This window comes from Rhea pennata, chromosome 26 (genome assembly GCF_028389875.1).
Source record: "Rhea pennata isolate bPtePen1 chromosome 26, bPtePen1.pri, whole genome shotgun sequence".
NCBI lineage: Eukaryota > Metazoa > Chordata > Aves > Rheiformes > Rheidae > Rhea > Rhea pennata.
In genome coordinates this window covers 3,900,864-3,928,045 of record NC_084688.1, presented here as the reverse complement: position 1 = coordinate 3,928,045, position 27,182 = coordinate 3,900,864, and the positions used below count along the sequence as shown (strand labels likewise).

At 52.2% G+C, this 27,182-nt stretch overlaps 2 protein-coding genes across 2 annotated transcripts in view; one reads left to right on the top strand and one right to left on the bottom strand.

Annotated features, from left to right (window-relative positions):
- The window catches only part of TANC2 (tetratricopeptide repeat, ankyrin repeat and coiled-coil containing 2), a 239,560-nt gene extending 219,000 nt beyond the window's left edge, over positions 1–20,560 (top strand). Inside the window, exons 21-29 of the mRNA XM_062595777.1 lie at positions 2,813–2,946; positions 3,397–3,520; positions 7,567–7,742; positions 8,013–8,145; positions 8,724–8,753; positions 9,711–9,802; positions 11,505–11,651; positions 14,092–14,192; positions 16,309–20,560. Of these exons, the coding sequence (XP_062451761.1) occupies positions 2,813–2,946; positions 3,397–3,520; positions 7,567–7,742; positions 8,013–8,145; positions 8,724–8,753; positions 9,711–9,802; positions 11,505–11,651; positions 14,092–14,192; positions 16,309–18,268 (2,897 nt within the window). The 3' untranslated portion in view covers positions 18,269–20,560. The remainder of the gene's footprint in view (positions 1–2,812; positions 2,947–3,396; positions 3,521–7,566; positions 7,743–8,012; positions 8,146–8,723; positions 8,754–9,710; positions 9,803–11,504; positions 11,652–14,091; positions 14,193–16,308) is intronic.
- Positions 20,561–24,420: 3,860 nt separating this feature from the next.
- LOC134151313 (transmembrane ascorbate-dependent reductase CYB561) lies at positions 24,421–26,861 on the bottom strand. The gene is made up of 5 exons (XM_062595760.1): positions 26,666–26,861; positions 26,441–26,539; positions 26,237–26,340; positions 25,972–26,129; positions 24,421–25,579 (listed from the first exon to the last, which is right to left on the bottom strand). Exons 1-5 carry the CDS (start codon positions 26,859–26,861, stop codon positions 25,384–25,386), a joined length of 753 nt encoding a protein of 250 aa, XP_062451744.1. The 3' UTR covers positions 24,421–25,383.
- Positions 26,862–27,182: the final 321 nt, after the last annotated feature.

Sequence of the window (27,182 nt, the reverse complement as noted above, 5' to 3'; positions counted from 1 at the left end):
CTGAAGCTTATCTCAAGCTCTATTTAGCCATGTTTTGAGAGCTGTCGTGTGACATTTATGCCAACACTGTGTTATGACCTGTTGACTTGGACTGATGGCACTACATCCTCACAGAAAAGTTTCAGAATGAAAGCTGCTGTTTCTGGCTCGGGATCTCGTGGACTGCTGCTTGGCTGCACGCTGTGGACTTGGGTTGTTCACGCTGTTTCAGACAGCAGAATTTCAGAGCTTGGTGTTAAACTAAATCATTCCCGTTGTTCTCATTTCCTCTCATCACCTTTCTTTGGCTTTTTCAATCTCCTTTCAACACGTAGGCAGCATAGGGGAAACCTTAACTTGTGTTGTGACTGATAGCTGCCACAGATGTATTGAACACTGCTCTATAACATCAGAAACAGGTTGATAAATGCACCTAAGGAGTGCTGAAAAGTTTAAATAAGCAGATACTTCTAGAAAAATTTTCCTGAAATAGTTTGAGCTTTTGAGCTTGGACAGATGGACAACAACTGATACCGCAGGATAGGGCTATGGACTTTAGGTGACTAGCAGTGGAGATGGAGCATATGGATGTCAAAAGTTATCTTGACCAGAAGGCTGGAGATGCTATAGCACTTACATTCAGAACAGCAGCAGAATATCCAGCAAATTGGAGGCCAAGGTGCTCACCTTACAATCACAGGCTAGACTCAGTTGGAAAGGACCTCAGGAGATACCTAGTCCAGCTGTCTGTTCAGAGGACAGCCACCCCTGAAGTCAGGGCATACGTTGTCATGTTGGTGTCCGAGGGTCTGGCTGGATCGAGCTCCTTTCACTCCTCACAGAGTTGCTCCATTTCTGAAGACAGTTGCTTGGATATCTCCATGTTACGCAAGATGTTCTTGGATCCCTTTCTCTTGCCAGCAGGTAGCAAAGCAGGTTGTCAGTGGGACACCATCCTGAAGCAGCAAGGTCTAAATGTTCAGTAATCAACAGCAGCACATGAGCTTCCCTTAGGTGGGAACTGCAAAGGACAGGCCATGGCTGCGTACCAGCACCAGTAGGGTTGACTCAGAAGAATTAAATAGCAAAAAGACACGTCAGTCCAAGTAGCCAGCAAAGCAGAGCGGTAAAGGGTATGAATCAAATCATCCTTTGCCAGCAAAGTCTTTTCCAAAGTGGATTTCATGGTGAACACTAAACGCTAGGTGATTTACAGTTTTTTCATTGTTGCAAACTTAAGCCCTTTTGACGTGAAATACCCCAAAATAACCTGCAACATTTCAAGTGCAGGCAGGTTCAGAAATAGAACCAAAGCCCTGCATAGCAGTCCCTCTGCTCTGAACATTAGGCGCAGGCCTCCTTCTATATTTGTAGCGTACGTTTAAAACCCACATGGATCTGATTATAGATTTTGCAGTATGTTCTGCTCGTGGCAGAGGGATGATTTTTCTTTTAACTCTTGGTGGCTCTCGACCCCGCGAGAAGCAGAACTCAGCCGTAATGTGGAACAGAATAGAGGATTAATTAAATCCCCCATCATTAACAGTGTTGCAGTTGAAAACCCATCAACACCTCGTAATCAGCCATCCCACAGAAATGTACTTCAAAGAAGAAACAAGCTACGTCAGTTAGAAATAGACTCCCACCTTCTGCTCAAACTCCTACTAGAAGCAGCAGAACGTGGAGCCCGAGGAGTTTGCTGCAATCCACAGAAAGTTAGGGGAGAGGAGGGAGGAACTGAAAAGTCTAAAATTAATACCAAAGACAGGTCCTGCGCTTGGAGCTATTTTCAGATTGCATGTGTCTTGTAACTCAGCCATATTTCCAGAGTTTACAGAGCACATTTGGTAAGGGCGAGAAGTGATACCTTTACCCAGAGCACCTGCACTATTGAAAATTAAAGATAATTTTTGTTTTGCATAAAGATCCTTGCTGGTAGGATCTGTACTGGCCCAGAATCAAAAGCCAGAATTAGCATTTTACTTGGACACCATGCAAGCATGAACACACAGTTTTTGCCTTCCAGTTGCTTTCCCAGTGGGGTTGCAAAGATTTACAGACTAAAATGAGACCTTAAAAGTGGAGTTTCACCAAGTGACTAACATGGCTCTATGCTAATCTTGGCAGAGAAAAACCACAAACCTCACTTACGTCGAGCTGGCTAGCAATATCTGCTGGTAACCCCAGCTCACGCGCTCTCACGTGCTTTTGGGTTTCGGGAATCTCATGTAGCCAGATCCGCGAGGAAACTGGTCAAATGCAGCTTCCAGGTTGGGAAGGTTCTCATCAAGAAAGCCCCAAAAGATCTGGTTTTCTCTGTGGAAGTTGTGCCCATGCTACGACACGCTTTGCCTTAGAGCCGCTGGGTTTTACAGTAGACTCCGTTGCTGAAAAGCTGCAGGAGGCACCAGGGGAAGCAGTGAAGGTTTCTCATGAAGTGACTTAAGATTTGTTTAGGATGCTGATTTGACCTTTGGTTGCCCAGGCCTGCCGATCGCCTGGTGTTTATTCCAGTTCTCCTTTTCCTCTGGTTTAGCTGCTACTTGCTGAAAATCATAAAAGCCGATTGTCCCGATCAGCCTCTTTCTGTAACGTTATGAGGTCCTTTCGCAGGGAGAAATGATCTGTGGAAAAAAGCTAAAATGACTCATAAAAACCTGAGCTGTGCTAGTCTGTCCCATCCATTTTCTTGGTTCATTTTGCCTGGCTTGGGGTGTGCTGGGCATTTTAGACACCATCACTCTTGATACCAGGCAGAATGGCCTGTCTAGATAGCAACAACCTTCCTAGCCAACACGGCTTCTTCTTTTCACGGCTTTTCTCTCTCCCTTAGCTCTGACAGCAGCGGCAGGCCGAGGGAAGCTGGATGTCTGCCGTCTCCTCCTGGAGCAAGGAGCAGCCGTGGCCCAGCCAAACCGGCGCGGGGTCGTTCCGCTCTTCAGCGCCGTGCGACAAGGCCACTGGCAGGTGAGCGGCTTCCTCGGCGCGTCGCCCCGAGCCCCTGCGCTCCCGAGCGTGGCGACCTGGTGACCGTTATTAGCTGAAATACGGGAAGAGAAGAAAAACTGCGACCCTTTGGGGGAACACAAGAGTAGTGAAAAGAAGTGGCTTGGCCACCGCGACCCCGGCGTAAGGACCGTGTGCGCCTTCATTGGCAGGATTTTGAGCATCCTGAGCTCTTGCTGGATACGGACAATTTTTTGCTGAAGTACTGTGTTGTCTTGCCATTTCACAACAGCGGAGGAGATACTCTTAATTCCCCCCCCCCTTTCCTTTTATCGTTCTCATCCCTCCTTTGCTCTATCCTCAAGCCATAAACCTGGAGAACATTGCACCTTTTGGGGTGAGGTTTCAAGACTCGGGGACCGCACGGGCAGCCCGCGCATACAACACGTGTCCTTGCTTTGTGTGTTGCAGATCGTTGACCTCTTGCTCACGCACGGCGCTGACGTGAACATGGCAGACAAGCAGGGGCGGACGCCACTGATGATGGCTGCGTCCGAGGGACATCTGGGCACGGTGGAGTTTCTGCTGGCACAAGGTTAGAGCACATGGGGGGAAGCGCGTCGGAAACCAGCCACGGCAGGTCCCACCACGCTGTCTCCTGGCCGGCTGGAGCTGAGGAGTGTGAGCCCACTGCTGGATGGGGCGGTCAGATTGGTTTCTCAGCACCTCGTCCGGCTTTTGGGAGGACAGGACTCAAGTTGTGGTAGCATTAATCTTGGCTATTAATTTTTTTAGTGTTGGGTACTCACAAAACCACATATTTTTATTAGAATGTAAAACACTATCGTGTGGTGGGTGCTTTGAGCATTGAGTTAAGAACGTGCCCTTGAACCCAGCTTGAAGCTCTCCCCTTTGGCAAACATCAGCAAACGGTGCACAAATGAAGACACCACCAGGGAAGAGGTAGGCGAGCCTCAGCCGCGGGACCAGAGCTTGGGACATGTTATACGCTCCCGTTTTTAGGGCTGGGATTGCAGCCCGAGTAGTTGGTGAACGCCCTGACGTAGGCAAGGATTTGGTGTGTACGTTAAGAATAAAACACAGAAGTTTTGAGGGAGCAGTCTTCAGTTTTGCACTCATGGATTTGCTTTGCTCTGTGCTTTTAGTTCCTAGTAACCCTCCTTCACTAGGAGTTACTCATTCAGCAAGAGCATATTTTAATTTTACTCATTTCTGATGTACATTTGAGGTGAGTCAGAACAATAAGCTGCCTGGAGCCTGTGGGAACATAATGATTTCTTATTTCTGTAGTTCCTTACATATTTTATTTTTTTCTTCTTTTGACAAATAGCCGTTTTTTTTTCATTTGTTTGTTTGGGTGGTTTTCCATTATCTTTTGGCTAGACATAGCATTTAGTTCCTACATTGTTATTTGATATTTTTATTTCAGGTAGGAGTCCTGTTTGGGAAGAGGTCTTTCCTTCATAAGAAATTACATGTGTCTGACCTCTCAGCCAAAACTGGAGACACTTGAATATTTTCTATAGCAGTTATAAAAATATTTTTTCACTGAAAAATTACCAGGCTTCCAAGTGCAAGTTCTCTTTGCCTGTCCTGGAGCCGCAGGCCAGTGGGATCTTTGCTGCTCCATGCTGTAACTTGTGTAGGGATGTGGGCAAAGATCGATGTGAGGCTGATCATGAGGTTTTTGTGAATTAGTTCAATTAATTCTTTTCTGAAGGTGAGTTTTTGCTAAAATTTGAATTTCTAACTCTTGCTGTATGTTCAAGCTGCACCGTGGCCCCTTTAGCCGCTTGACTTGAATCTCCATAAAAAACTTAAAATACGTGATTTTTGACAGACTGGAGAATTGTGCATGTTGTTCAAGTCTGAGTTAGTGGAGGGTGAAAATAGCAGATAATGTGACCCTGACTATGGGATGGGCAGCAGATGTGCATGATATGTCCCTGGCTTTTTGGACATTGAGAGCTGGAGAGGTCAAAAATACAAAAAATCAGCTTTCATAAGGGATGCTTAAAAAGGTTCATTCTTCTAAATAGCTTAATAAACTTCACCAAATATGCTATCAAGTTAGCTCATGCCTGGGCATAGTACAGTGGTATACAGTATATTTTAATTAAAATGGCTTTGACAGTCCTGTTCATTGTTTCATTAAAATCAAAGTGTGAATCATAAGCCATAAGCATTAATTAGTGTGTTGCAAAGCAAATCTCCTTTGACTGTACTTGATTAACACAGCATTTGTAAACACTTTTTATTAACTGAGTTGCAGTCATCAATCATTTAAGAAATCAAAATTTCTAGAGTTAGCTCCTGCTTTCACTAATATCCAGAAATAATGGACACGTGCACAGTGAATTAAACTTCTTTGGTTGCAGAGAATTTAACTTTGATATTCGTATGAATCTGTGTTACGCAGAGCAAGATAATTCTTGGTGATCATTCAGTTTTGAGAGACCTTGATTCTGAATCTTGTTTTTCTGCAAAAATCCAGCCCCCTGTGGTTTTTATTATCAGACCATCCTGGCCACTTTCTGCTTCTGTCTGACGCTCCAGCAGCTTCAAAGCAGTTTCTTTCTTTCTAGCTGCTTCGTTTTTGCAGGCTTGCTGGATTGCATATTCAGTGACAGAATCTTCCCTTTACCCAGTTAGTTTTCTCCGGGCAAGCAGCAGCTCAGCCCTTTTCAGAAGTTAGCTGGTCTTACCCAGCCAAATTTTTTCCCACTGCAGCGGGGATCTGTCCCATGATGTCACCTTAAGCCACTTGCCCTCAAAACCCATCAGTTTGTGTTATGTCTGACTGCCTTAATGCTAAGTAGGTCGGAGCTCCCTGAAGGGATGAAAGATGCCTTCAGGTGAAGAGCGTCAAGTGGAGCTTGTGGTGGGAGCCCAGCTGCACCCGGAGCATGGCACTGCTGCGGAGGTCATGTCCAACGGGCCTCGAAGCAGCGTCGTAGCATTTTTGAAGCAGTTTGCACTGTCCACTTGCTTAGACCTTCAGCTTGCGTTGCTGCGTTGATACCCTGAAGTCTTTGCTTGTCAGCCTGGAGTCCAGCATGTCCCTTTTGTTGCACAGGAGAGTGGGAAGGTTGAGGAACACTGTGGCTTTCCAGACATCCCTTTTTTAGTTGGAGCTTTCCTACCTGCTTCAGAAGAGTCAGGCAGGAAAAACAAGAGAGTACTTTGGCTGATTCCAAGCCAGCAGCCAGCGCAAACGAGAATGAATGACATGAGCCTTTATATTGCTTTGGTAAGCAAAAGCCTTGGGTTAGTGGAGTATCATCTAGAGGGTTTTTGCAGAGCTTCAGAAGGGTTTCAGGGCTGTAGTGTGGGGCAACATTAGCAGAAGGCTGGCAGGAGGTTGGAGTTTATGTTGTCTTCATCTAGCTTTTGTACGTTTGAGGTGTCGTCTTGTGAGCGGAGCTCCTCAGCACAGCAGCTGCCTCAGGCGCCTGTTTGCCACCTCCCTCGCTGGCACCCAGCGGGCAGGGCGCTGCGTCTGGGCTGAGAGCTCTTGCTGCAGCCTGCTGGACGGATTCCAATCAAATGCTCATTTGTTTCACTCCTCCGCAAACAAAAAGTTGGGCAAACTGGAAGCTGCATCGGTTCAGTATCATCTGGGTAATGTGCGCTAAGCAGGGGAGACGCCAACTTGGATGAATGGGAAGGGTTAGAAAACTCGCATTACTCCTCCGCTCGCTAAGTGTTTTGGAGCCAGGAAAGAGCGCCTGCTGAGTGGGTTAGTGTTCAGCTGCAGAAGAAAAGTCCTGCAGTAGCGATTCATCCCAGGAACATCCCGCAGGTAGGATGCTTCTTAGAGGAGAAGAGCTGCTACGGGTCCCTTCGGCACACCAGAGCTAGGTCCCTGCCTGCACCGCAGCAGCCCAAGTTGTCTTTGCTCCTTGACGAGGAGTGTTTGCTTAATGCTGCTGTTAAAATCTCCTACGTGGGCCCAGATGCCACATGAAGCAGTGCTGACCCATCGGTATGGCAGCACAATTTCTTCATCCAAGAAAACGTCAAGTCCTTGGCTTGCAGTTGGCAGTAGTTTATCCCACAGCGCTGTATTTATGTTGGGTTAGGTTCAGGAAGAAATACTGCTAGAAATTATGTCAGTTTGGTTAAAGGGGAGGGAAGGGAAGAGGGGACATAGATGCTTTTTTAAATGAGTGGAGCTGAATTGACTTAGCTCCCCTTGGTACACTGTGACCTGCTGAAGCAGCAAAATGGTGTTCATCTCTGACTCACACAAGCTGGAATGTTTTTTGATAAAAATCAGTTAAAAAGGGGGGGGGGATTGATTTCTCAAATGAGGGATGTCAGATCCACCCTGCTGCTCAGATGATGTTTGCCAGAAAAGCCTACGGATCTAAGTGCGAAAAAGTTTGCAGCGTGGTGTGAATAAACTCATTTGCCACAGTTTCCATCAGTGGATTCGAAGTTGCCATGGAAGGTAGGATCCATAGCAGGAGAAATATTAATAAGGCGGTTAATAATTATATGCAGAGCAAGCTCTCTAAAAATGAGCTGCTGTCCATCACTAAGCTGGTGGTTTGTTGTGTTACATTATTGGTGCGGTGTAACGAGAGCTCTGAAGTGAACAGACCCTTGTTCCTCCAGGTGCCTCCATTTCTCTGATGGACAAGGAAGGACTGACAGCCCTTAGCTGGGCCTGCCTCAAGGGGCACCTCTCGGTGGTGCGTTCCCTGGTGGAGAACGGAGCTGCCACGGACCACGCCGACAAAAACGGCCGCACTCCCCTGGACCTGGCGGCTTTCTATGGCGACGCAGAGGTGGTAAGTGGGCTCTCATGTGTGCAGAACCAAAGGGGGGCTTGGCTTAAAACTTTCAATATAGTGCAGCTCAGGTTGGAACCCTAAGCAGATAGTGCCCTAGACCTTCACACGTGCAAGCGCTTTCACGGAGGGCATCGCAAGAGAGCAACGTAACCTCAGGCCCTGTAGAGATGGTTGTAGTGCCACCAGAGCAGCAGCAGAAGCTCTTGCCAGCCGTGCTTTGAAGTTCTTGCGCAGGAGCAGAGCTGACCCTTGTACTTGTCGTCGCAGGTTCAGTTTCTGGTGGACCATGGTGCCATGATTGAGCACGTCGACTACAGCGGGATGCGCCCCCTTGACAGGGCCGTGGGGTGCCGCAACACCTCCGTCGTCGTCACCCTCCTGAAGAAAGGAGCAAAGATAGGTAGGGAGCAGAGGAGGCTCCTCCGTCGGCTCTGGACACAGGCAGGACTCACGAGCAATGGGGCTGGCCTCCTAGAGAGTGCCAATGCGACGCCGAGGTAGCCTCAGCCCCGGCGGCTGCTTCGCACCCCGAAAGCAGCCGGCGAGTCGTGTCTGCCTTGCTCGATTTATTAATCGGGGATATTTTATTTTATTTTATTTTATTTTACTGCTATTGTGTTACTTAGCCAAGTTAATCAATAAGTAACTGTCTCTTTGGCAAGGTCTTTCCTCTGGTAATGCTTTTCCTATCTTTACTAGTCTGAGTCGACAGAAGTACTATGGTCATGCATTGCTGTGAGCTGCTGCATTCACTTGCTCTGTGTATGCTTTCAGATTTTAGCGTTACCTGCACTGCGCCACACAGCTGCTCACGTTACGTTTTCCTGTGAAAGGGGATTTTGCTGGTGCATTGGCTTCTTCGCTGCCTGCCTCTCACAGCTGCTTTTTTTTTTCCTTTCTTTTTTTCTTTTTTTTTCACCTTCATCCATTTTTTTCCCCCTCTTTCCTACAACTTTTTGTTTTCTCCTTTCTTTGAAGGTTGTCAGACGTTACCGAGTCGCCCACGAGGTATATCTCATTGCTGTCAGCATCAGCCTCGATCTGATAGCTTTGTCAGCCTTGCTTTCTCCTGTTTGATTTAGCCTGCATGCGTCCCCAACACCTCTAATCTTTTAATTTACCTCACCTTCAAATAATTTTTTTAATGACTGTTGCAGAGAATAACTTGAACTCCAAAACTAACCTCCTTCCCCCAAAATGTACTGAACCTACTCGTAGAGTACGGTTGACTTATTCCGCACCCGCACTAATGAGTTCTCCCCAAACTCGTGCCGCCCCTTCCTCCCCGCGTGGGGCTCGAGGTGCCCGCTGGCTCTGCGCAGGTTGGTCCCCGCGCCGCTGGGGCTGGACGCGGCCATCGCGCCCACGCTGCCTCGCGCAGAGCCAGGCGCCCGGCGCCGGGACGGCTGCACCATGAGCGGTGCTTAGCCGCGGCCCGCGCTGCTTTTGTTACGTTTTTCCAGCTCATCCAGTTCCCTACGCGGGTATTTCACGCCTTGGGAAGTTTGAAATCCGACCCCAGCTAAAGGCAAAATGGACGGCCGAACCGTAGATTTCCTGTTGCGTTTACAGAGGTTTTAATTTAGAAATGCTTTTTATGTAACCACTTTGGTTTTCCTTAAACACAGTTTACGTCCCGACCACGCTGTCTCCCCCGCCCCAGCCGGTTCGCCAACCTGTAGTGCCCTCTTGTGGAAGTGACTCTGCTCACTTCCGAAACGTGGTGGTTATTAGTAATAGTAGTCGTAAAGACTGCAAAGAAAAGACGTTGCAGCAATGCAAACGGTGTTAATTTAAGTGCAAGAGGAATTGTCAGCTCCATAATTTGGAGTGCTCCGCTCTTTGACCGTGCCAAGTTGTTCTCTCCAGCAGAAATTCCCACCCCAGGATATTTTTTCCACCCAGCTTCCTACCACCCTTGCATTGTATGAGTTTTTTACCCATCATGCATCCTGTACACTACAGGTCCAGCAACATGGGCGATGGCAACCTCCAAACCCGACATCATGATCATCCTGTTGAGCAAGCTGATGGAAGAGGGAGACATGTTTTACAAGGTGAGAGGAGGTTTTTTGGAGAAAGAGTAAAGATGCAACTTTAGCCTGACTCTGTATGAGGTCTTGTTCTTCATTTGATACCTCACTGAGCAATACCACTGCCTTAATCCATGGAGGTAAAAGCTACTGCCTATAGGGTGTCTTGTGTTGCAGACTGTTTGGTTTTAGTTAGCTGGGTTGGGGGGGGGGGTGATTGATTGCCAAAATTTGTAAAAATAAGGCTGAAACAAAGCCAAGGCTGTCTGCGTTCTGGACTTGAGCCAAGACTTCATTTCCTCTTTGAAAACACCAGAACCCAAGTGTTCTACGGAGATTCTCAGTGCTGATGTCATTGCCTCAGATCTGGCAATATTGTCATTACCTAGCAGGCTCATTGCTGTAAAACGAGGCAGCAAGATAGTATATCCCGGGAAAAAAATAGTGAAAGAAACTTTTGATAGTGAAAACAGATTGTCCGGACAGAGATGGCTTTATGCTATGTCCTTAAGCCCCTGAGAGGACATTCCACCGTTACAGCTAGAGAGCCTTCCTTGCTCTATGTTTATTTTAAGCTGATCTTTAAAACCTGGAGATTTGCACAGACACAAAAAATGTGCAAGTACAACAATGATTCACTGTTAGCCTCCAAGGGTGAGGCAGAAAATATGCGGAGCTGGCATTGTAGCTGGAGTTATCTGCCAGGGATACGTGATACAGCTGAGAAACCTGAGTCTAAAAGGTTTTAAAGCTTACTATTAGTAGCTGCAAAATTTATGTCTGGGTCATCATGAATTGCACGTGTCCTAGATCCCATTTTGCCCTCTTTCTTTCACACTAGCTGCCACGGCTGCTCCCCTTCAGGGCGCAAATCATCCCATCCCAAAAATAGGTGCCCAAAATAGCGAAGGTGAGTCACCCTCTGAAGGTGACGGTTGTGTCCCAATAATTATAAAAGGAACCCAGTTGAGAGGCTTAGATGTAGACACCTAATTTTTAAACATCTAAAATCCAGGGAGATGAATCGCAATCCAATTGTCCAACTTCAGAGGCACATCAAGGCCGTAAAGTTTATCCCAGCTATCACAGAGGCTTCTCTGAGCCCCAGGAACTCCACCTGAAGTCCAACTCTTTGTATCCTTTACCCTCCTTAATGCTCGTTAATCTTTGTGTTAGAGCTAAAAGATACGCAACGCTTGTTCCCGGAGACCAGCTCCACAGCACAGCCCGTGGGGTGAGCTCAGGTGTGTCGGGCAGTCGTGCCCGCCATGCAGCTGTTGAAGGCGTTTGCCCAGGAGCAGCCCCTGAGCTGCCGAAAGGCTGCTTAGACTGCCCGTTCCCGTGGGAAAGGTGTAAGATGTCCTCCAGAAGTGGCAGGCTATGAAGTGGTTATGTTTGTGTGTCTTCATGTAACCTAGCTCAAAAGACCATTTAACCAGAGAACAGATGGAGTTATATCAAGTTAATGTAAAACAGTATCTGCTGTGTTTCCTGCTGTAGCTTGCAAACTCTGTGAAGTGGGAGAACTCATCTTGTAGAAGGCATCTGCATTTCCAGAATTGTTCCTTTGATCAAATGTTCTGGCTTTCCTTTCTAGAACAGAGCTAAATAGTGAAGTCATGTTACCTTAACCACCCAAAACATTCATGGGGCTGGTGAGTGAATTTTCGGCAATGAAATAAGCTCAACCAAGGGACTTATTTTGACATTCTTCTCCTTCTATTAGAAAGGTAAAGTGAAGGAGGCTGCCCAGCGCTATCAATATGCCCTGAAAAAGTTCCCCAGGGAAGGGTTTGGAGAAGATCTGAAAACCTTCCGGGAGCTGAAGGTGTCGCTCCTCCTCAACCTCTCCCGATGTCGAAGGAAAATGAATGTAAGTCTCTCCACTCTTCATGTCCTTAAGAGCAAGCTGCCAGCTTCCCACCTGTCCGTAAAGACGTGTCTCTCCTCTAACTGTGCTTGAGCCTCTGAGATCTCTCCTCTTTGTAACCTGGTTGTCCTTCACAGAGCACTGACATTTTATAATTCAAAAGAAGTAAAGTAATGATTTAATATTCATTTCTGACTATTAAAAATTCATCGCTATGTTTATAGCTTTTTGAATTTTTTATTACTCCCTTTTGATGATGATGTGAATTGGGGGCGGAGGCATTTTTCAGATTTCTAGGGCAGCGGTGAGGGAGGAGCCAGGAGATGTGCTCCTGTGAATGCTAATTAATTTAAAATGAAGGAGCATATGCTTAGGGGGCCAGTACTTTCCCAGGGCAGTGACTCATCCAGAAACACCCCCACATCCTCCCTCTCCTTCCAGAACTGCCGTATCACTGTCACTCTCCCTGCTCCAATCCAGCGGCATCTAGTGACAAACTTCTGCAGCATTTTTGTTCTTCCAGCAGACAAGTGCCACCTCCCCCTTTCTCTGCATTCAGAGACTTTCACCTGTACTACTTAAAGTCTCCATATACTTGAAAAGTGAAATCTCCACCAGGGCCGTGTGCCAGCTAAGATTGCCCTGGAAGGGAAGGGATTTTGTGACACCTTCATTTCTTTAAGCTATGAAGGATGCAGATGAAAAGTGATGAAAATAAAATCATAATGCTGATGAGCAAGCAACAGAGGGCTTGGAAGGATGGGAACCTTCTCTTTAAAGAAGCCAACTCTCTGCTAAGCTTTAAGGGCAAAATTTGCAGCTTACTGTTAATGGGAAATCCCAGATATTGTGTTAGAAAATTTCAGGGAGTTGTAATTATTCTGCAAGTTTTGCACCTATAATGTAGACCTTAAAGTACCTTTCTCCTGACTATGTTCCCAGCTTAGTCTGTTAGACAGTACTGCAGTAACTGCTACTGAAGACAGAAACCAAAGTATATGCCTACAGGCTAGACTTGCAAATTTTTCCCTGTAGATGCAGAATCTTCTTACTGAAAACTTTGTGCATTCAAAACCAAAATTTTACCAAACTGCAAAATGGCAGGTTATGGCACACATCTGAGAATAAGACTGAAATGACAGCAGAAAGGAGCAGGCTCCGTACTGCAGCCTTCTGTGTTTCAGAGACTTAATCCGGCATCCGTCCAGCTGCACGTGGGAGTCCGCAGCGAAGGCATTGCCAGATAAGCTCCCACCCGTAACGCTGTGGGAGCTGTAGTCTGTGCAGTCAGTGGAGTCTTGGGTGTAGTTCATGTCTTCCTACAGCAGGCTCCTCGCCTTGCTCGGCTGACTCACACCGTGAGCTTCCCTGGACAGGGCAACCAGAGAGCAAGCTCCAGTGTGGACTCCCTAGCTGAGATTAAACCTCCTCTTGGGTTTCATTAAGATACACATGGCCTGACTTGCTTACGTATGGCTGCTAAGGGCAGTCTGAGTGGCCATCATGTGCTAATAAACTTCATTTCTAGCATGCTTACTAAGGTTTTGAACAAATCAGGAGTACTCTTAGGTGCTCTCTCCCAGAACTGCTCGGGATTATAGCCCAAGTCACCAATCCAAAGCAATGAGCATTCGGTTACCAAAGGAAAACCCCTCCACTGGACAGAGATCTGCTTTGCAAGCGCTCAGCTGCGCTTAGCAGTATGTGAAGCATTTGGGACAAGGGCAAGGGAGGGTGGGCGACAGAATTCAATAGTCTGATCTCATGGCACTGCCACTCCAAGCCCCCAAACCAGTCTCCATTCCGCGCTGTCACCTTCTCCCTGCCCCCTCCCAAGCACGTCTCCCAGATGAAGTGTGGGAAGGTATGAGGGGAGGATGTGATGGGCAGCACAAGTAAGACAGCTTTGCCAGTGCAGCCTTGTCTGTAGTTACCGCAGTATCCGTAGTCCCTTCTTTCACATGAGTTTTATTCAATCCGTTTAAAGGATTTCATAGACTGTTACGGAGTGGGGAGCAGAGGGTGTGGGAAGGATTTCCAGTTGTTTTCAAGTGTGGAAAAATCCTTCATCAGATCACATTCCAGCCTTGGCGAGACCAGATGTTTCCTCAGGGCTGTAGGATATTGGCCAGGGATTGCATGCACTTGGTGGGGACACAGTTGCTGAGAACGGAGCCAGTTTGAAGTAAAGGGCTCACTGGCCTCCTGTGGATGCAGTACAGCATCCGAGGTGACGAGAGGGTTCTGAGTCTCAAGACAAGCCTTTGCAGCTATCTGACTATAAATGATGTCAAATCCTTGTAAACCGTTCTAGTACCATCAACTTTTCCAAGTTTACGTGCAAAAAAAACTGTCCGTGTAAATTTGTTTTCTTCCCAAACTGTATATATTTTTATATTTATCTCTATTTAATTACTTATCTACCCACCTATTGTAATGACAGGATTTTGGAATGGCGGAGGAATTTGCTACTAAAGCACTGGAGCTGAAACCGAAATCTTATGAAGCTTACTATGCAAGAGCAAGGGCCAAACGCAGCAGCAGGTGAGGAGAGAGAGAGAGAAAAGTGAGAGGGGCTGTTCTCTTCAAGCCTGGCCACACCGATGTAGGCATTCACCGTGCAAAACCGTGCAAGTGTCCCCGTGTGAAGAAATGCAAAGGAACATGCGTTAATGTGGTTACAAAAAACTCAAAGTAATACCCTCCCTCATTTGGTAATTTCTGGAGCACAGCTGAAGGCAAATGTTTTGAGAAGTTCATCTTAATTGAACTTTGTCTGAACACCTTACTACACGGGAAATCTTTACGCCCAGATTGGGTACTCTCCAAAAAATATACTGTAGTTCAACCACAGCTTGGACTTGAAGCACAGTGTGATTTATGGAAGTCCTGTGGCCTGTGTTGTGCAAGAGGGCAGACTCGGATTCATCACAGTGGTCTCTTCTGGCCTTAAAATCTATGAATCTCCCTGTCCTGCAGCGCTTCCTGCAATGCAGAAACCTGGGGACTAGTTGTGCAGTGACTGTGCAGGCAAACGTGAGCTATTTTGCTTTCAGCCAGAGCTTGTGCCCAAAGCACTCGAACCAACTATTAGAGAAAAGCAGTGCAGGGATCTCGGTGCATCTCGGGTGGGGCCCGGAGGATTCCCGTGTTAGCCTCCTGGAAGACTAAAAAGATGCAAGATTAGATTCTTTTCAAAACCTATCAATGCCATTCCTAAATGAGCAGGAGGGCTTGCTTTTGAGTCGTACACTCAAGGGCTGGGCACGCTGTCATTGCTTGCATCTCAGTTTTAAATTGGAGCCACAGTGTCTGGCATGGCAGTGCAGAGAATCACCAAAGCCAGTGGTCTGTAAAGTCCACCTGTGTAAACACTAGGGCTCAGTAGACAACACCACAGTTTGACTTTCCATCCTAGAGATGATGTGTGTAGCTGGGCTCCTGGCTGGCTGACGCTGCACTGCCGGGTCCAGCCAGGTCTTGATGTGGGAGGTGTAACCGTGATTTTCTGTTCTGGAGAGAAGTCCTGCTAGCTGAACCACGCTGACTTTATACTTTTCCTTTATTGGTTTTGCTCTCCACTGTTTCCAAAATGCTTTTGAGGAAGCGTAGGAACTCGATTGCTTTCCAGATGGTGTCAGCCTCCCCCACATACAAGCGTCCTTGTCTCCCCTCATTTCTCCAACAGAAACCGTCGTCACTTTGGCTTTCCTTATTGATTTCCCTGTTATGTGCACGGTAGCACCCCAAAGGTTAGCATGGTCCAGGGAAAAACACTTGTCCTTCTTGTACCTGGTTTTGAATGGGTCTTGTCAAAGCAGAGGCTGGTGTTGGGAGGTGCTGGAGAATTTCTTTCTCTATGGCAGGGCAGTGAACTGGGGTGTTTGCGCATTCGGTCCAGGGTGGGGATCATTCCCCAGCTCGCAATCACACTAAAATAGATTTTTTTTGCTCCAAAGCAAACAGTGACCCTGTAAATGACAACCCACTTCCCTGCATCCCCACCTCCCTCTTACTCCTCCCAGGCCTTGCAGCTGCGGAGCCCCAGCCCTGGCGGCTTGCAGGCTTCCTAACGGGGCTTTGTTCCTCCGTTCCTCCTCGGAAGAGGTTAGGTGAATACGGTGCAGGTTGGAAGAGAGAGAGCCTGGCCTCCCGTGCTGACCCACAGGAACCCCCAAGCTGTGGAGCCAGCCCTGCCTCTGGGTGGTCTTGGCATCAGGCAGGAGCAGTTAAATTTTCACTGGTGTAAGCAGATGCAACTCCATCAAAGCTGCACTTGTTTACAGCGATGGGAGCTTGGCTCTTAGCTACCTGTGCTTTGATTTCCCCTTCACTCGTATCAGAGGGGAAAAAAAATTGGTGGTGGTGCCTATAGCACGCACTGCAAAGGACGGGCGTTTCTGCTAGTCTGGGCCGTGCCACCCCAGGAGCGTGTTCCCCTCTCCCCCAGAACGGCTGGCAGTATTTTCCTTCCGTTTGTATAAAATAAGCCCGAGGGAGGCACACGAGGCAGAGTTCGAGAGACGCGGCCGGCTGTAGCAGTCGCAGACGTTTCCCTCAGTAAGATGGACAAGCTGCTTAACACTCGCTAGCCTCCGAGAACAGCTCCATTCAAATCCAGAGTAATTTCAGTTCTCATTTCTGTCCCTTTGTCAAGCAGGCAGTTTTCAGCAGCCCTGGAGGACCTGAACGAGGCCATCAAGCTGTGTCCGAACAACCGTGAGATTCAGCGGCTGCTGATGCGAGTGGAAGAGGAGTGCAGGCAGGTGCAGCAGCAGCAGCAGCAGCAGCAGCAGCAGCAACCGCTCCCGGTGGAGCCCGAACCTGAAGCCCAGCAAGAAGAGCTCTATTCTGTGCAAGACATCTTCGAGGAGGAGTACCTTGAGCAGGATGTAGAAAATGTTTCCATTGGCTTGCAGACAGAGTCAAGGCCAAACCAAGGGCTGCCCATCATCCAGAGCCCACCCCCGTCCCCAGCTCACAGGGACTCGGCCTATATTTCTGGCTCGCCTCTTGGCTCTCATCAGGTCTTTGACTTCAGGTCCAATAGTTCAGTGGGTTCGCCAACCAGGCAAGGATACCAGTCTACATCTCCTGCTCTGTCTCCGACGCACCAGAACTCTCATTATAGACCTAGTCCTCCGCACACTTCCCCTGCTCACCAGGGCTCCTCTTACCGCTTCAGTCCACCTCCGGTTGGAAGTCAAGGGAAAGAATATCAAAGTCCACCACCTTCCCCTCTTCGTAGAGGTCCTCAGTATCGCGCCAGCCCCCCTGCAGAAAGCATGAGTGTGTATAGGTCACAGTCTGGCTCCCCAGTTCGTTATCAGCAAGAACCTAGTGGTGTCAACCAACTCCCCGGTAGACCAAAGTCTCCGTTATCCAAAATGACGCAGCGGTCTTTCCAGATGCCCCAGCTTCCCGTTGCGGTTCCCCAGCAAGGGCTGAGACTGCAGCCAGCTAAGGCTCAGATTGTGAGAAGCAACCAGCCCAGCTCTGCAGTGCATTCGAGTACTGTAATTCCAACTGGTGCTTACAGCCAAGTTGCCCACTCGATGGCCAGCAAATACCAGTCAGCATCAGGGGAGATAGGGGTTAGTCAGAGTAGGTTGGTCTATCAAGGCTCAATCGGTGGAATCATAGGTGACAGCAGACCGGTGCAACATGTTCAGGCAAGTCTTAGCGCGGGAGCAATTTGTCAGCATGGAGGTCTGGCTAAAGAAGATCTTCCGCAGAGGCCTTCCTCGGCATACAGGGGTGGGATGAGATACAGCCAGACGCCTCAGATCGGACGAAGTCAGTCAGCTTCCTATTACCCAGTCTGTCACTCAAAGCTTGATCTGGAACGTTCTTCCCTTCCCTCCGGCCAGCTCGGCTCTCCAGATGTGTCTCATCTCATAAGAAGGCCCATCACAGTTAATCCCAGTGAAATAAAGCCTCACCCACCAACTCCAAGACCGCTGCTTCATTCTCAAAGTGTTGGCCTCAGATTCTCTCCTTCCAGCAATAGCATTTCATCCACCTCCAACCTGACGCCCAACTTCCGCCCTTCTGCTTCTATTCAGCAAATGGAGATTCCTCTCAAGCCAGCTTATGACAGATCATGCGATGAACTTTCTCCAGTCTCTCCAACTCAGGGGGGTTACCCCAGTGAGCCAGCCCGTTCCAGGACGACGCCATTCATGGGAATCATAGATAAAACCGCTCGGACTCAGCAGTACCCCCATCTCCATCAACAGAACCGTACCTGGGCTGTGTCATCAGTGGATACTGTTATTAGTCCTACATCTCCTGGCAACCTCCCTCAGCCAGAATCATTTAGCCCGCCTTCTTCAATCAGCAACATTGCCTTTTATAACAAAACCAACAATGCACAGAATGGCCATTTGCTAGAGGAAGACTATTACAGCCCCCATGGGATGCTAGCCAATGGGTCCCGGGGAGACCTCTTGGAGAGAGTCACCCAAGCCTCCTCGTATCCAGATGTTAAGGTGGCTAGGACACTGCCTGTTGCACAGGCCTACCAGGACAACCTGTACAGGCAGCTCTCCAGGGACTCTAGACAAGGGCAGACATCCCCAATCAAACCAAAGAGACCATTTGTGGAGTCTAATGTGTAAAAGACGCTTGTTGGAGTAAGACCCTTATGTTTTCAGCACACACTTCCGAGCTTGATTTCCATGCATATTCTTCTTATTATTTTTATTTCTCTTTGGTAGCTACATGACCAAGTTTCTCCGGTACTTTCTGTGTGGTGGTCAGACAGCCATGCACGTGCTCCAGCCCTTTTGTTACCCAGCTGACTGTGAAGCCAACATCAGAGAAGCCAGTATCGTTTGCCCAGTTCAAACCAAGTTCCCTCACAGTTTTCAGCTGTCAACCAGCATATTTTAGTACACGGTGTGGGGTAGGTGAGAAACATCCCCTACGCAGTGGGAGGTAACCAGCTCTTTTCAAGAGACAATCACGTTCACTTTAAATTAGTTTCTTTTGTCTCAACGAGCTCGTACGCAATTCCGATGAAAATTCCTAGTGGGAGCAGAGCAGGGATCACAGGAGCCTTTCCAGAGGTTGGATCTGCAGGTTCCTCGTGCCGCTCGCTTTGCCCAGTAAGAGCTAATTAATAAGGGCGTGATCCGTTTTTAATACGAAGCAGCTATGCACAATAACCCTCCTGCTTGATCTGGTTGATAGAATTTTAATCCGAATTGTAGCTGTCGGTTAGTTAACGGTGCCATCTGCCAGAAGGGGTGGGGATCGCAAGATGCTTTGCTACTTTGCGAGCTACTTTCCAAGTGCCCCAGCGCTGCTTTACCCTGGGGCGTTTTACGAGTGTTCGGAGGGATTAAAGTTGGCCCTTCTTATGCTTATTTAGCAGCCAAGGGATTTGGCTAGAAACCTCTCGTGCGTGCTGAGAACTGGGATCTCACCAACCGCTTCTTCGCTCCGTTAGCAGATGACTGCACCTCACGCAGAGCACCACGCTCCCACCAGGACGGTTTCACGTTGGGGTTTTCGTTCGATCCTTTTTTTGCTCGCAAGGAAAAAAAAAAATCCGAATTAGGAAATCGTATTCAAGGAAGAAAACTGCAAATTTTTTTTTTTTTGGTTGTTTTTGGTTTTGGATGGGGATGCGTAACGTGACGTGAGACGGGAAGGGTCCGAGGAGACACGTTAGCGAAATCCTCCTGCAAACGCAGCCGGGCAGCATCGCGCCCCTTCTGCTCGCGCCCGCTCCCGGCCCCCGTGCCGTAGGGAGGGAAGCGGCCGTTTCCGTAGAGCTGCAAGATCTGTTCCTGAAATTCTGGAAAGCGATTGCTGTGTTCCTTACCTGTAAATGTTAGAGACGATGTTTTGCTCTTTAAGGACCTGTAGTTAAAAAAAGAAAAAGAGATATTTATAATTTATTTATGCAATCCGTTTCAGGACATTTTGGGGGTTTGTTTTTTGTTGTTGGTGTTTTTTTCCCGGTTTTTAAGCAAATGCAAATCACATCAAGACAGCGTGAAAAGCAGGGGACACTTCCAAAAACCTTTTTTATGGATTCTTTCCATTATTCTCTGGGATTTTGTGGGGAGCGGTGGGACTTTCTTTACAGATGCTTCGCTTGTTATCGGGTTGCGTTCTGTAATCTGCCTTTTTCAGTCGCTGAGGGCAAACGGTCGGACGAACCGGAGCGGGGAGGGTGTTAATCCTGTAGCTTGTTTTAAAGCAAAATAGTGCCTGTCGCCCCACTGCTGAACCTCCCTCGTACCCGCCCGTACGAACGGAAGGGTTCAGCCCTGAGCAGGAGGAGCGGAGGCTACGGTGTTTCCCAAGGGCTATGCGAATCTAGCGGTAGACTGAAAGACGAAACCAAATCGAAGGGCCCGGCCTCGGCTAGTGTAAACGAGCGTCTCCCCGGCGTGACTTCAGCGCAGCTACATCGATTCACACCAGCTAAGGATTTGGCCTGAAGCTCTAAGCAAACCCTGGCTTCGATTGAGCTTTGCTCTTCCTTTTTTTTTTTTTTTTTCCTTCTTTTTGGGGGTTTTGCGCGCGGCTCGTTGCAGTTGCGCTACCGGCTTTGCTCAGACCGAAGGGGGACGCGCGCAACCTCGGGACGGTGGAGGCCGGCGGCTCGGAGACGCGTCGGACGTACGCTGGCGCCGGGGGGGACTGGGAGGCGCCCCCGTGGGCTTGGGAGATTCTCGTGCTGTTGTGGCCCTTTTTTTTTTATGTTTATCCAAGCCGGCGGTTGCGTTGGGGCCGGCGTTCGCTTTCTCGAGGTGCGGCGCGGGGCTGACCCTTGGCTTTAACACGGGGACGTGCAGAGCGGGTTGCAAAGCGGGAACCCCCGCGGTGACTTCAGGCCGCGGCGGCCGCGAGGATCCGGGCGGGCGCACGCGCGGCTTCTCCCTGGAAAGGGAGGTGATGGGTTGCGGGGTTTTTTTTTTTTTTTTTTTGCTTCCTCTCTCTTTTTTTTTTTTTTTTTAAGTAGCCTGTTCTGCTTTAAAAGGGACAACTGGTCTCTTTCCCGGCGCGTACGGCGCGCCCAGCCGGCTAGCCCCTGCGTGTCCGTGGGTCCGGCGCGGCGGCGGTGGTGGTGGTCAAGGCCTCCTGCGCCCTGGCTTTCCCGAGCGAGTGAGTGGGCTTTTCCGCCTTGAGTTGCTTCTTCGAAAGGCAAAAATCACCCAGTTGAGCCCCGGTCCTATTTTCTACCTATTTTGCAATGAGCCAGGTCGCGGCCGGAGGCGCGGAGGGGCCGAGCCCGGGCGAGGAGCCTGCGTGGGCTTCGCTCCGCCGCTCGCTGCCCTGCGGAACCGGCCCCCGAGAGCCCTCGCGTGCGCAGCCCCGGGGCTGCGGAGATGTCGGACGCGGGGAGGGGGGGGGGAAACAACGCAAAACCGCTCACGCTTTTCACGCTATTGCCGAGATGAAGCAGCGCTTAACTACTGCGGCCTGCAGGGTTTTTCACGCTACCATGTGTCGCATTTTCACTGGATTCTTGCACTAATGGTTTACCATCCGTTCTCTCTGTAAATGGGTGCACTTTACTGTTTGGATTTGTTACTATGATAAATACTGGATATTTAAGCGTGAGTAATGTCTTCATTAGAAAATAGCAGAACAGCTCTTGTCTCTTAGTGTATTTTTCGAAAAAGAAGATAAAAAAAAAGCAAAGAAACGAAGCAATGAATCATAACGTTTATAGCACAAGAACTGACTCTTGTACATAAGCATCAACAGATTGAGTCATTTTTAACCACAGAATTATTTGCGGTGATTTTAAAGCGCTTCCCCGGCAATTTTCTTAGGGACAGCTGAGGCCCGGCCGCCGGGTGCGGTAGCCGCCGGCTCGGGGGTGCCCCTCGCCCTGGCGGAGCCGCGCTCGGAGCGAGCCGGCGCGGCCGGGGAGGAGGAGGAAAAGCAGAGGCCGCTTCGCGTTCGCCGTCGCGTGGAGCGCGCTCGAGAGAGCCGGGGAGTCCGGTATCGCCCGGCGGCGCCGGGCGCTGAGCCACGCGGGAACGGGGCTGCCGGCGCCCCCGTCCCTGCCCCGGCTGGCGAGCCCCCTTCCCGCGGGGCTCTGCTCGCCCGCCGGAGGAACCGCCGTTCCCGACGGCCTCGGGCCCCGGCGCGCTCGCCCGGTTCGGTGCTCGGGACCGGCGCGGCGGGCGATGCCCGCGGCCGCGGCGAGGCTCCCGCCGCCGAGCCGAGCGCTCTCCGGCAGCCCCGGCTCCGGCGTGCGCCGCGGCGCAGCCCCCCGGGAGAGCGGCCGCGGCTCGGCGCGCGGCTCCGGGGCCGTCCCCGCGCAGCCAGCTTGGGAATGGCATTGACGGGCTTTGGAAATCGCCTCCAGCGGCCCCGGGAGCGCTTAGGAAAGGAAGGGTCTGGGGCGGGGGAGCCCCGCGGCAGGGCCCGCTGCGCAGCCAGGCGTCTGCTGTTCACCTGAGCACCAAACTCGTATTTTATTTCTTCCCTCTTTTTTCCTCCCCTGCCTTTAACCCCTTTAACCTTTAGCCGTAAAGAAAACCGCTTAGCTAGTGCAGCCGTTTCTGTGCGCCTACACATGACCGCCTAAGCCACGTTTGGGTTAGGTCCCGCACCAGGGTGGCTGCCAAATTCTGCCGTAATTCGGTCCCCCCTAGTACAGAGATTATCGTATATTCAGGGTCTGCAGCCAGGAGGAGCGGAGCTAAAACCGAAGTGCCAGCTACGCCTTACCTAGAGAAGCGAGCGAGCCAGCGTGCCTGCTCGTGCGCCGCCGTCGTCGCGGAGCTCCCGGGGGCTCGCGCTCGCATCCGGCTTTTGGGAGTTGGAGCAGCTCGTCTGCCGGGATCCGTGTTTAAACAAGGGCTTAGGGCAGGAGCTGCGGTACCCGCTGCCGTCCGTCACGGAGGCGTCCGCGGCGAGCCGCCTCCCCGCCGCTCGGGTCGCTCCGAGCCGTGGCCGGCGGCGTGCGTTTGGACACAAGCACAACGGTGGAAGCCGGTCTGCTGTTCCTCAGCGTTGTTCGGATAACTGCTGGATTTTGCAGTTCGATCAAAGTCTTTTTTTTATTTTATTTTATTTTTTCCTAACGCAAACCACTAAGGGCTCAATCATTTAGCATGATCCGTTCGCGTCCAGTCTCCCGACTGCAGCCGGATCTCGCTGGAACTGTTGCAGATCTCCCCGAGAGAAAACAAATAAATAAATAAAAATAAAAAATAAAAAAAAAAAATAAACCGCAAAAGCGAGCGCGCTCGTCACCGCTCAAGCGATCGGACGCCGAGCACATCCGCCGCATCCTTCCCTCCTGCCAGTTCCGTAGCTGCCGCGGTCCCGGAGAGTCGGCAGGCGGTTGCCGGCCGCGGGAGCGCGGGGCGGCTCGGCGGGGCCCCGGCGGGGCTCGGGCCGGCCGGTCGCCCCCGGGGAGGGGGAGGAAAAGCCTCAGGCCCCGGGGGAATTGGGTCGCTTTGCCCTGAGGCCGCCTCGGCGCGCGCGGGGCCGCGGTCGGCGAGCTCGGAGCAGCGCCGCGCGTCCGGCCCGCTCTGTTAACGCGCCGCGGAGTGAAGAGCCTGGCGTGGACTCTGCCAGTACTGCAGGCGTCATTGCTGTCGAGCGTTTTCTTACCCATGGTGTCACATAACGACGTTTTGTCTCTGTTCTGTCTTCACGTCCGCCAGGACCCGAGTCGGTACAAATATGTACAGTATACACACTTCGTGATTTGTACTATTACCTGGTTGCCATCCTTCAAGACACTTGCTGGGAAGATCTTTAAGACACTTAATTTTCCTTTAGCTTTTCTATAATTCCGATGTAAAGGACTTTCTCTGTACAGTATATTATTCAGTGCATGTTCTGTTCTCTCTACTGATATATTGAGCACCACCCAGTCGTGACGTTGCGCGGCGGGAAGAGCAGCCCCTGCGCCCAGCTGAGGCCTCGGCCTCTCATGTATAAGGAAAGAAGACAAAATATTTTTTCCTTTGCTGTATTTGCTTGAGCAGAGTTTTCTTGTCTGTACATGTGAGCTGTGAGATAGATGTGAAAAGTTCAAAAAGAATGCATTTCCCCCACCCCACTGTATACAGATTGTAATCTGTACAATGAAAACTGTATGTATGAAAAAAAAAATGTACTTATTTATAAATGGTTAACACTTGGAAACAGAGTCTGGGCTGGTGTTTTTCCGCACGCTGTAGCCTGAAGCGGAGGCACGGGCCGGCCGTGGCTCCGCGGCATGGCTGTACAGAAATTAAAATATTAAAATTAGCAGGACGGCGCGCGCAGGCGGCGGGTTTGGGCCGTGGCTGAGCGCGGGGATGCGGTTACGGGGAGGAGTTTGGTTCTCACGCGGTTGCCGGCGGTGCGCGCGTCCCCGGGGCCGGGGACAGGGACGGGGCCGGGCTGAGCGCGGGAAGCAGCTCGCGGCGCTGCGGCGGGGGCACGGCAGGTTCACGGTGAGCAAAACGCTCGGTTTACTTTGCGGCACCAAGTAATTCGCAGTGCCAAAAAAAAACCCTTTTTCTTTTCTCCCCTGGACTGAATCTTTTCTATCAGAGCCCAAGCTAGACAAACCCGGCTCAAAGCAGCGGCTCTGCCTTTCGCCGGCAGCTGGGCAGCTCCGTTCCCCGGAGCGCGCGGCGAGGACGAGCGGGGCGGCTTCCCGGAGCGGGGCGGCTGCGAGCGGAGCGGCGGAGGCGCGGGAAAACCTCGCGCGTTGGAGGGTTTTGAAACGCTGAGCTGGGCAGCACAGACCGGAGGAGGGCCAAGTTAGCTGCAAATGTTTATTAGTAGTCACGAGCACCCACTAAGCAGACAATACGCGGCACGGGAGGGGAAAACCTTGCGAGCAGTAAGGCGTTAACATCGCACAGCCCGTTTGCGTTGCTTTGAGCCGCCCAGGGAAGCCTTTGGGGGCGCGGGGGGGGGGCAGCAGCCCTGACACCCGGCTGCTAGAACGAGGTGGGTTAAAAACAACGAACAGAAAACCTTGGCAATTGTAAACATCAGATCTGCTCTTTGGCACGGAGAAATGCAAATGGACCGTGGCAGTTGCTGTATTTTTCTTTTTCAGAGGCACGTTTGCTGCAGGGGCCGGGGCTCTCTGCAGATTCAGCTCAGAGCGCGGCTGCTTCTGGATTGCAGGGACTTAACAGCAGGGAAAAACCCCTTGGGGACAGCCTGGCCTATGATTTCCGTCAGCAGGGCAGTCATTCGACACCGGTTCAGGAAGCGTAAGATGAACGCGCTGCCTGGCGAGCGGGGAGCAGGGAAGGCTGCCGGGAGCCGCTGTCCCGGCAGGGCAGGTGACTCAACCTGAGTCAGCCTGAGAGCAGAAGGAGTTTTTCCAGGAAAAGGCCACTGATGGATCCGACTCTCTTTGCAAACAGGATGCCCACAAGCATCCACGGCGCACCGGGGCTGGGAGGTAGGACCGGGGCTGCCGGGTAAGGGCAGGCTGCTACGGAGCGATGCCTGTGGCAGGGCAGGGTCCAGCCCCGGCATTTACCCCGGGGAGAGGCTCGTCCCACGGGCCGGGAGGGTTCGCTGGCGGCTGCAAAGCTGGGCTGCGAGGAGGCAGAGCACGGCAGGAACGAGGCCACATGACGCTGCGCCCTGCGGCCAGCGTTACGCCAACAAGCGTTTCCTTTCGCGGCTGCCCCCCGCGCCCGGCAGAGCCCCGTGCAAAGGCACCGGAGCCGGGTTTCCTGGGTAGGATCCGGCAGGGACAAGGCACCCAGGGGCCGGAGGGGGGCTGGAGGCGTCACTGGCTGCCGCCGGGGCTCTCGCCCTCCGTGAGGGTCTTGAAGTCCATGGAGAGGGCCAGCTCCTCGGGCAGCGGCGGGCGCTTCCAGTCCTCGCGCGTCACGATGTAGCCCACCACCAGCCCGAAGGTGACCAGCAGCAGCCCCAGGGTGTTGGCCAGGACACCCTCAGGCACGAACTGGCTGTAGGAGTCCCTGCGGGCACGGAGAAGGACGCTGGAGCCCCAGGACATCCCTGCCCTGGGGGTGCCCGGGCTGCAGGCCTGCGAACGGTCCCTTTCGCCTTGCAAGAGGTGGGGGTGAGGGGTTTTTCTGGGGGGGGGCAGAACTGATTCTCGGGAAGCCGGGGGGCACAGTCCTAGTGCCCTGGCCATAGCCAGCCTGGTGCATCCTCTGGCCGGCTGTGCCCTGTCCCCGTCCCGCTGTCCCCACCGGTTGTGCGTAGTCCCCAGGAAGCTGTGTCTCCTCCTCGGCCAGCTGTGCCCCGTCCGTAGCCAGTGGGGTCCTGTCCCCACCAGCCGTGGCCCTTCCCTCGGCCAGACGTGCTGCCTCCCCACCACCACCACCACCACCACCGGGGCACCCACCTGATGTTGAAGAGCAGCATTTCGGTGATGCCCAGCAGGCAGGTGGCCACGGAGAGCCCGAGCAGGGCGACGCCGCCGAAGACGTGCAGGGGCTTGTAGCGGCCGCGCAGCGCCGCGGCCGCGCCGGGGAAGAGGAAGAACCCGAAGCCCAGGAGCCACTGGAAGGGGCAGAGCGGGCGGCGGCGGGGGAGGCGTCAGGGCCCCCCACCGCACCCCACCCCACCGTCGTCGCCGTCGCCCCGTCCCCGCGGCGCCGGGCGCTCACCTGCAGCGCGTAGAGCGCCAGGGCGGCGGCGCCGCACCAGCCGTGCAGGCTGTAGGCGTGGGCGATGCCCTGCTCCCCGTGCGCCTCCACGACGGCGGCGAGGCCTGCGGGGAGGCGCGTTACGGCCCCGGGGACGGGCTGCGGGGCAGGCAGGGGGACGGGGTGGGGGGATGGCGGGACACGGACGGGGCCCGCGGCGCTCACCCACGACGGCCACGAGCAGCGCGGAGCCGTGGAGCAGCGCGTGGAGCAGCTTGGCCGAGCGCTTGGCCTCCGTCCGGAAGACGCGGTAGACCAGGAGGGCTGCGGAGACGGCGGGGGCGGCCCCCAAATCCATCTTCCTCCAACATTTTCCTCCCCCCTCCACCCCCCCACCCCCCCCCCCCAAATAAATAATAAATAAACAAATGCTGCCGGCCGCCGGCTCACCGTCGCCCTGGAGGAAGACGGCGCCCAGCACCATGCAGAGCGGGTGCGCGTTGAGGCGCAGCGCGCCGGCCCAGGCCACGCCGCCCCGGTAGCGGCCCAGCCAGGCGCCCGTGGCCGCCAGCGCCGCCAGGCCCAGCAGCTGCGACAGGGCCACGTAGGCCCGGAGCCCCGGCGCCCGCGGCGCGCCGCCCTCCATGCCGGGCTGCTGCTCGGAGACGGCGGCGGCGGCGGCGGGGGGGGACGCGTGCCTGCGGAGGGGGGACACAGAGGTGAGGAGCGGGGTGTCGGCGTGTTCCCCCACCCCCCCCGGCACCCCACTGCCGCCGCCGCCGGCCTCCTCCCCGCTGCCAGGCCTCGGCCGCCGCTCCGCCCTCACCTGCCGCCACCGCCGAGCTGCTTCCTGGTCCGCCCAGCGCCGCCGAGGCGCCTCCCGGCCCTCCCCATCCCTCCCGCCTTCTCCCTCCATCCCTCCACATCCCTCCTTCTCCCTCCCTCCTTCTCCATCCTCCTCCCTCCT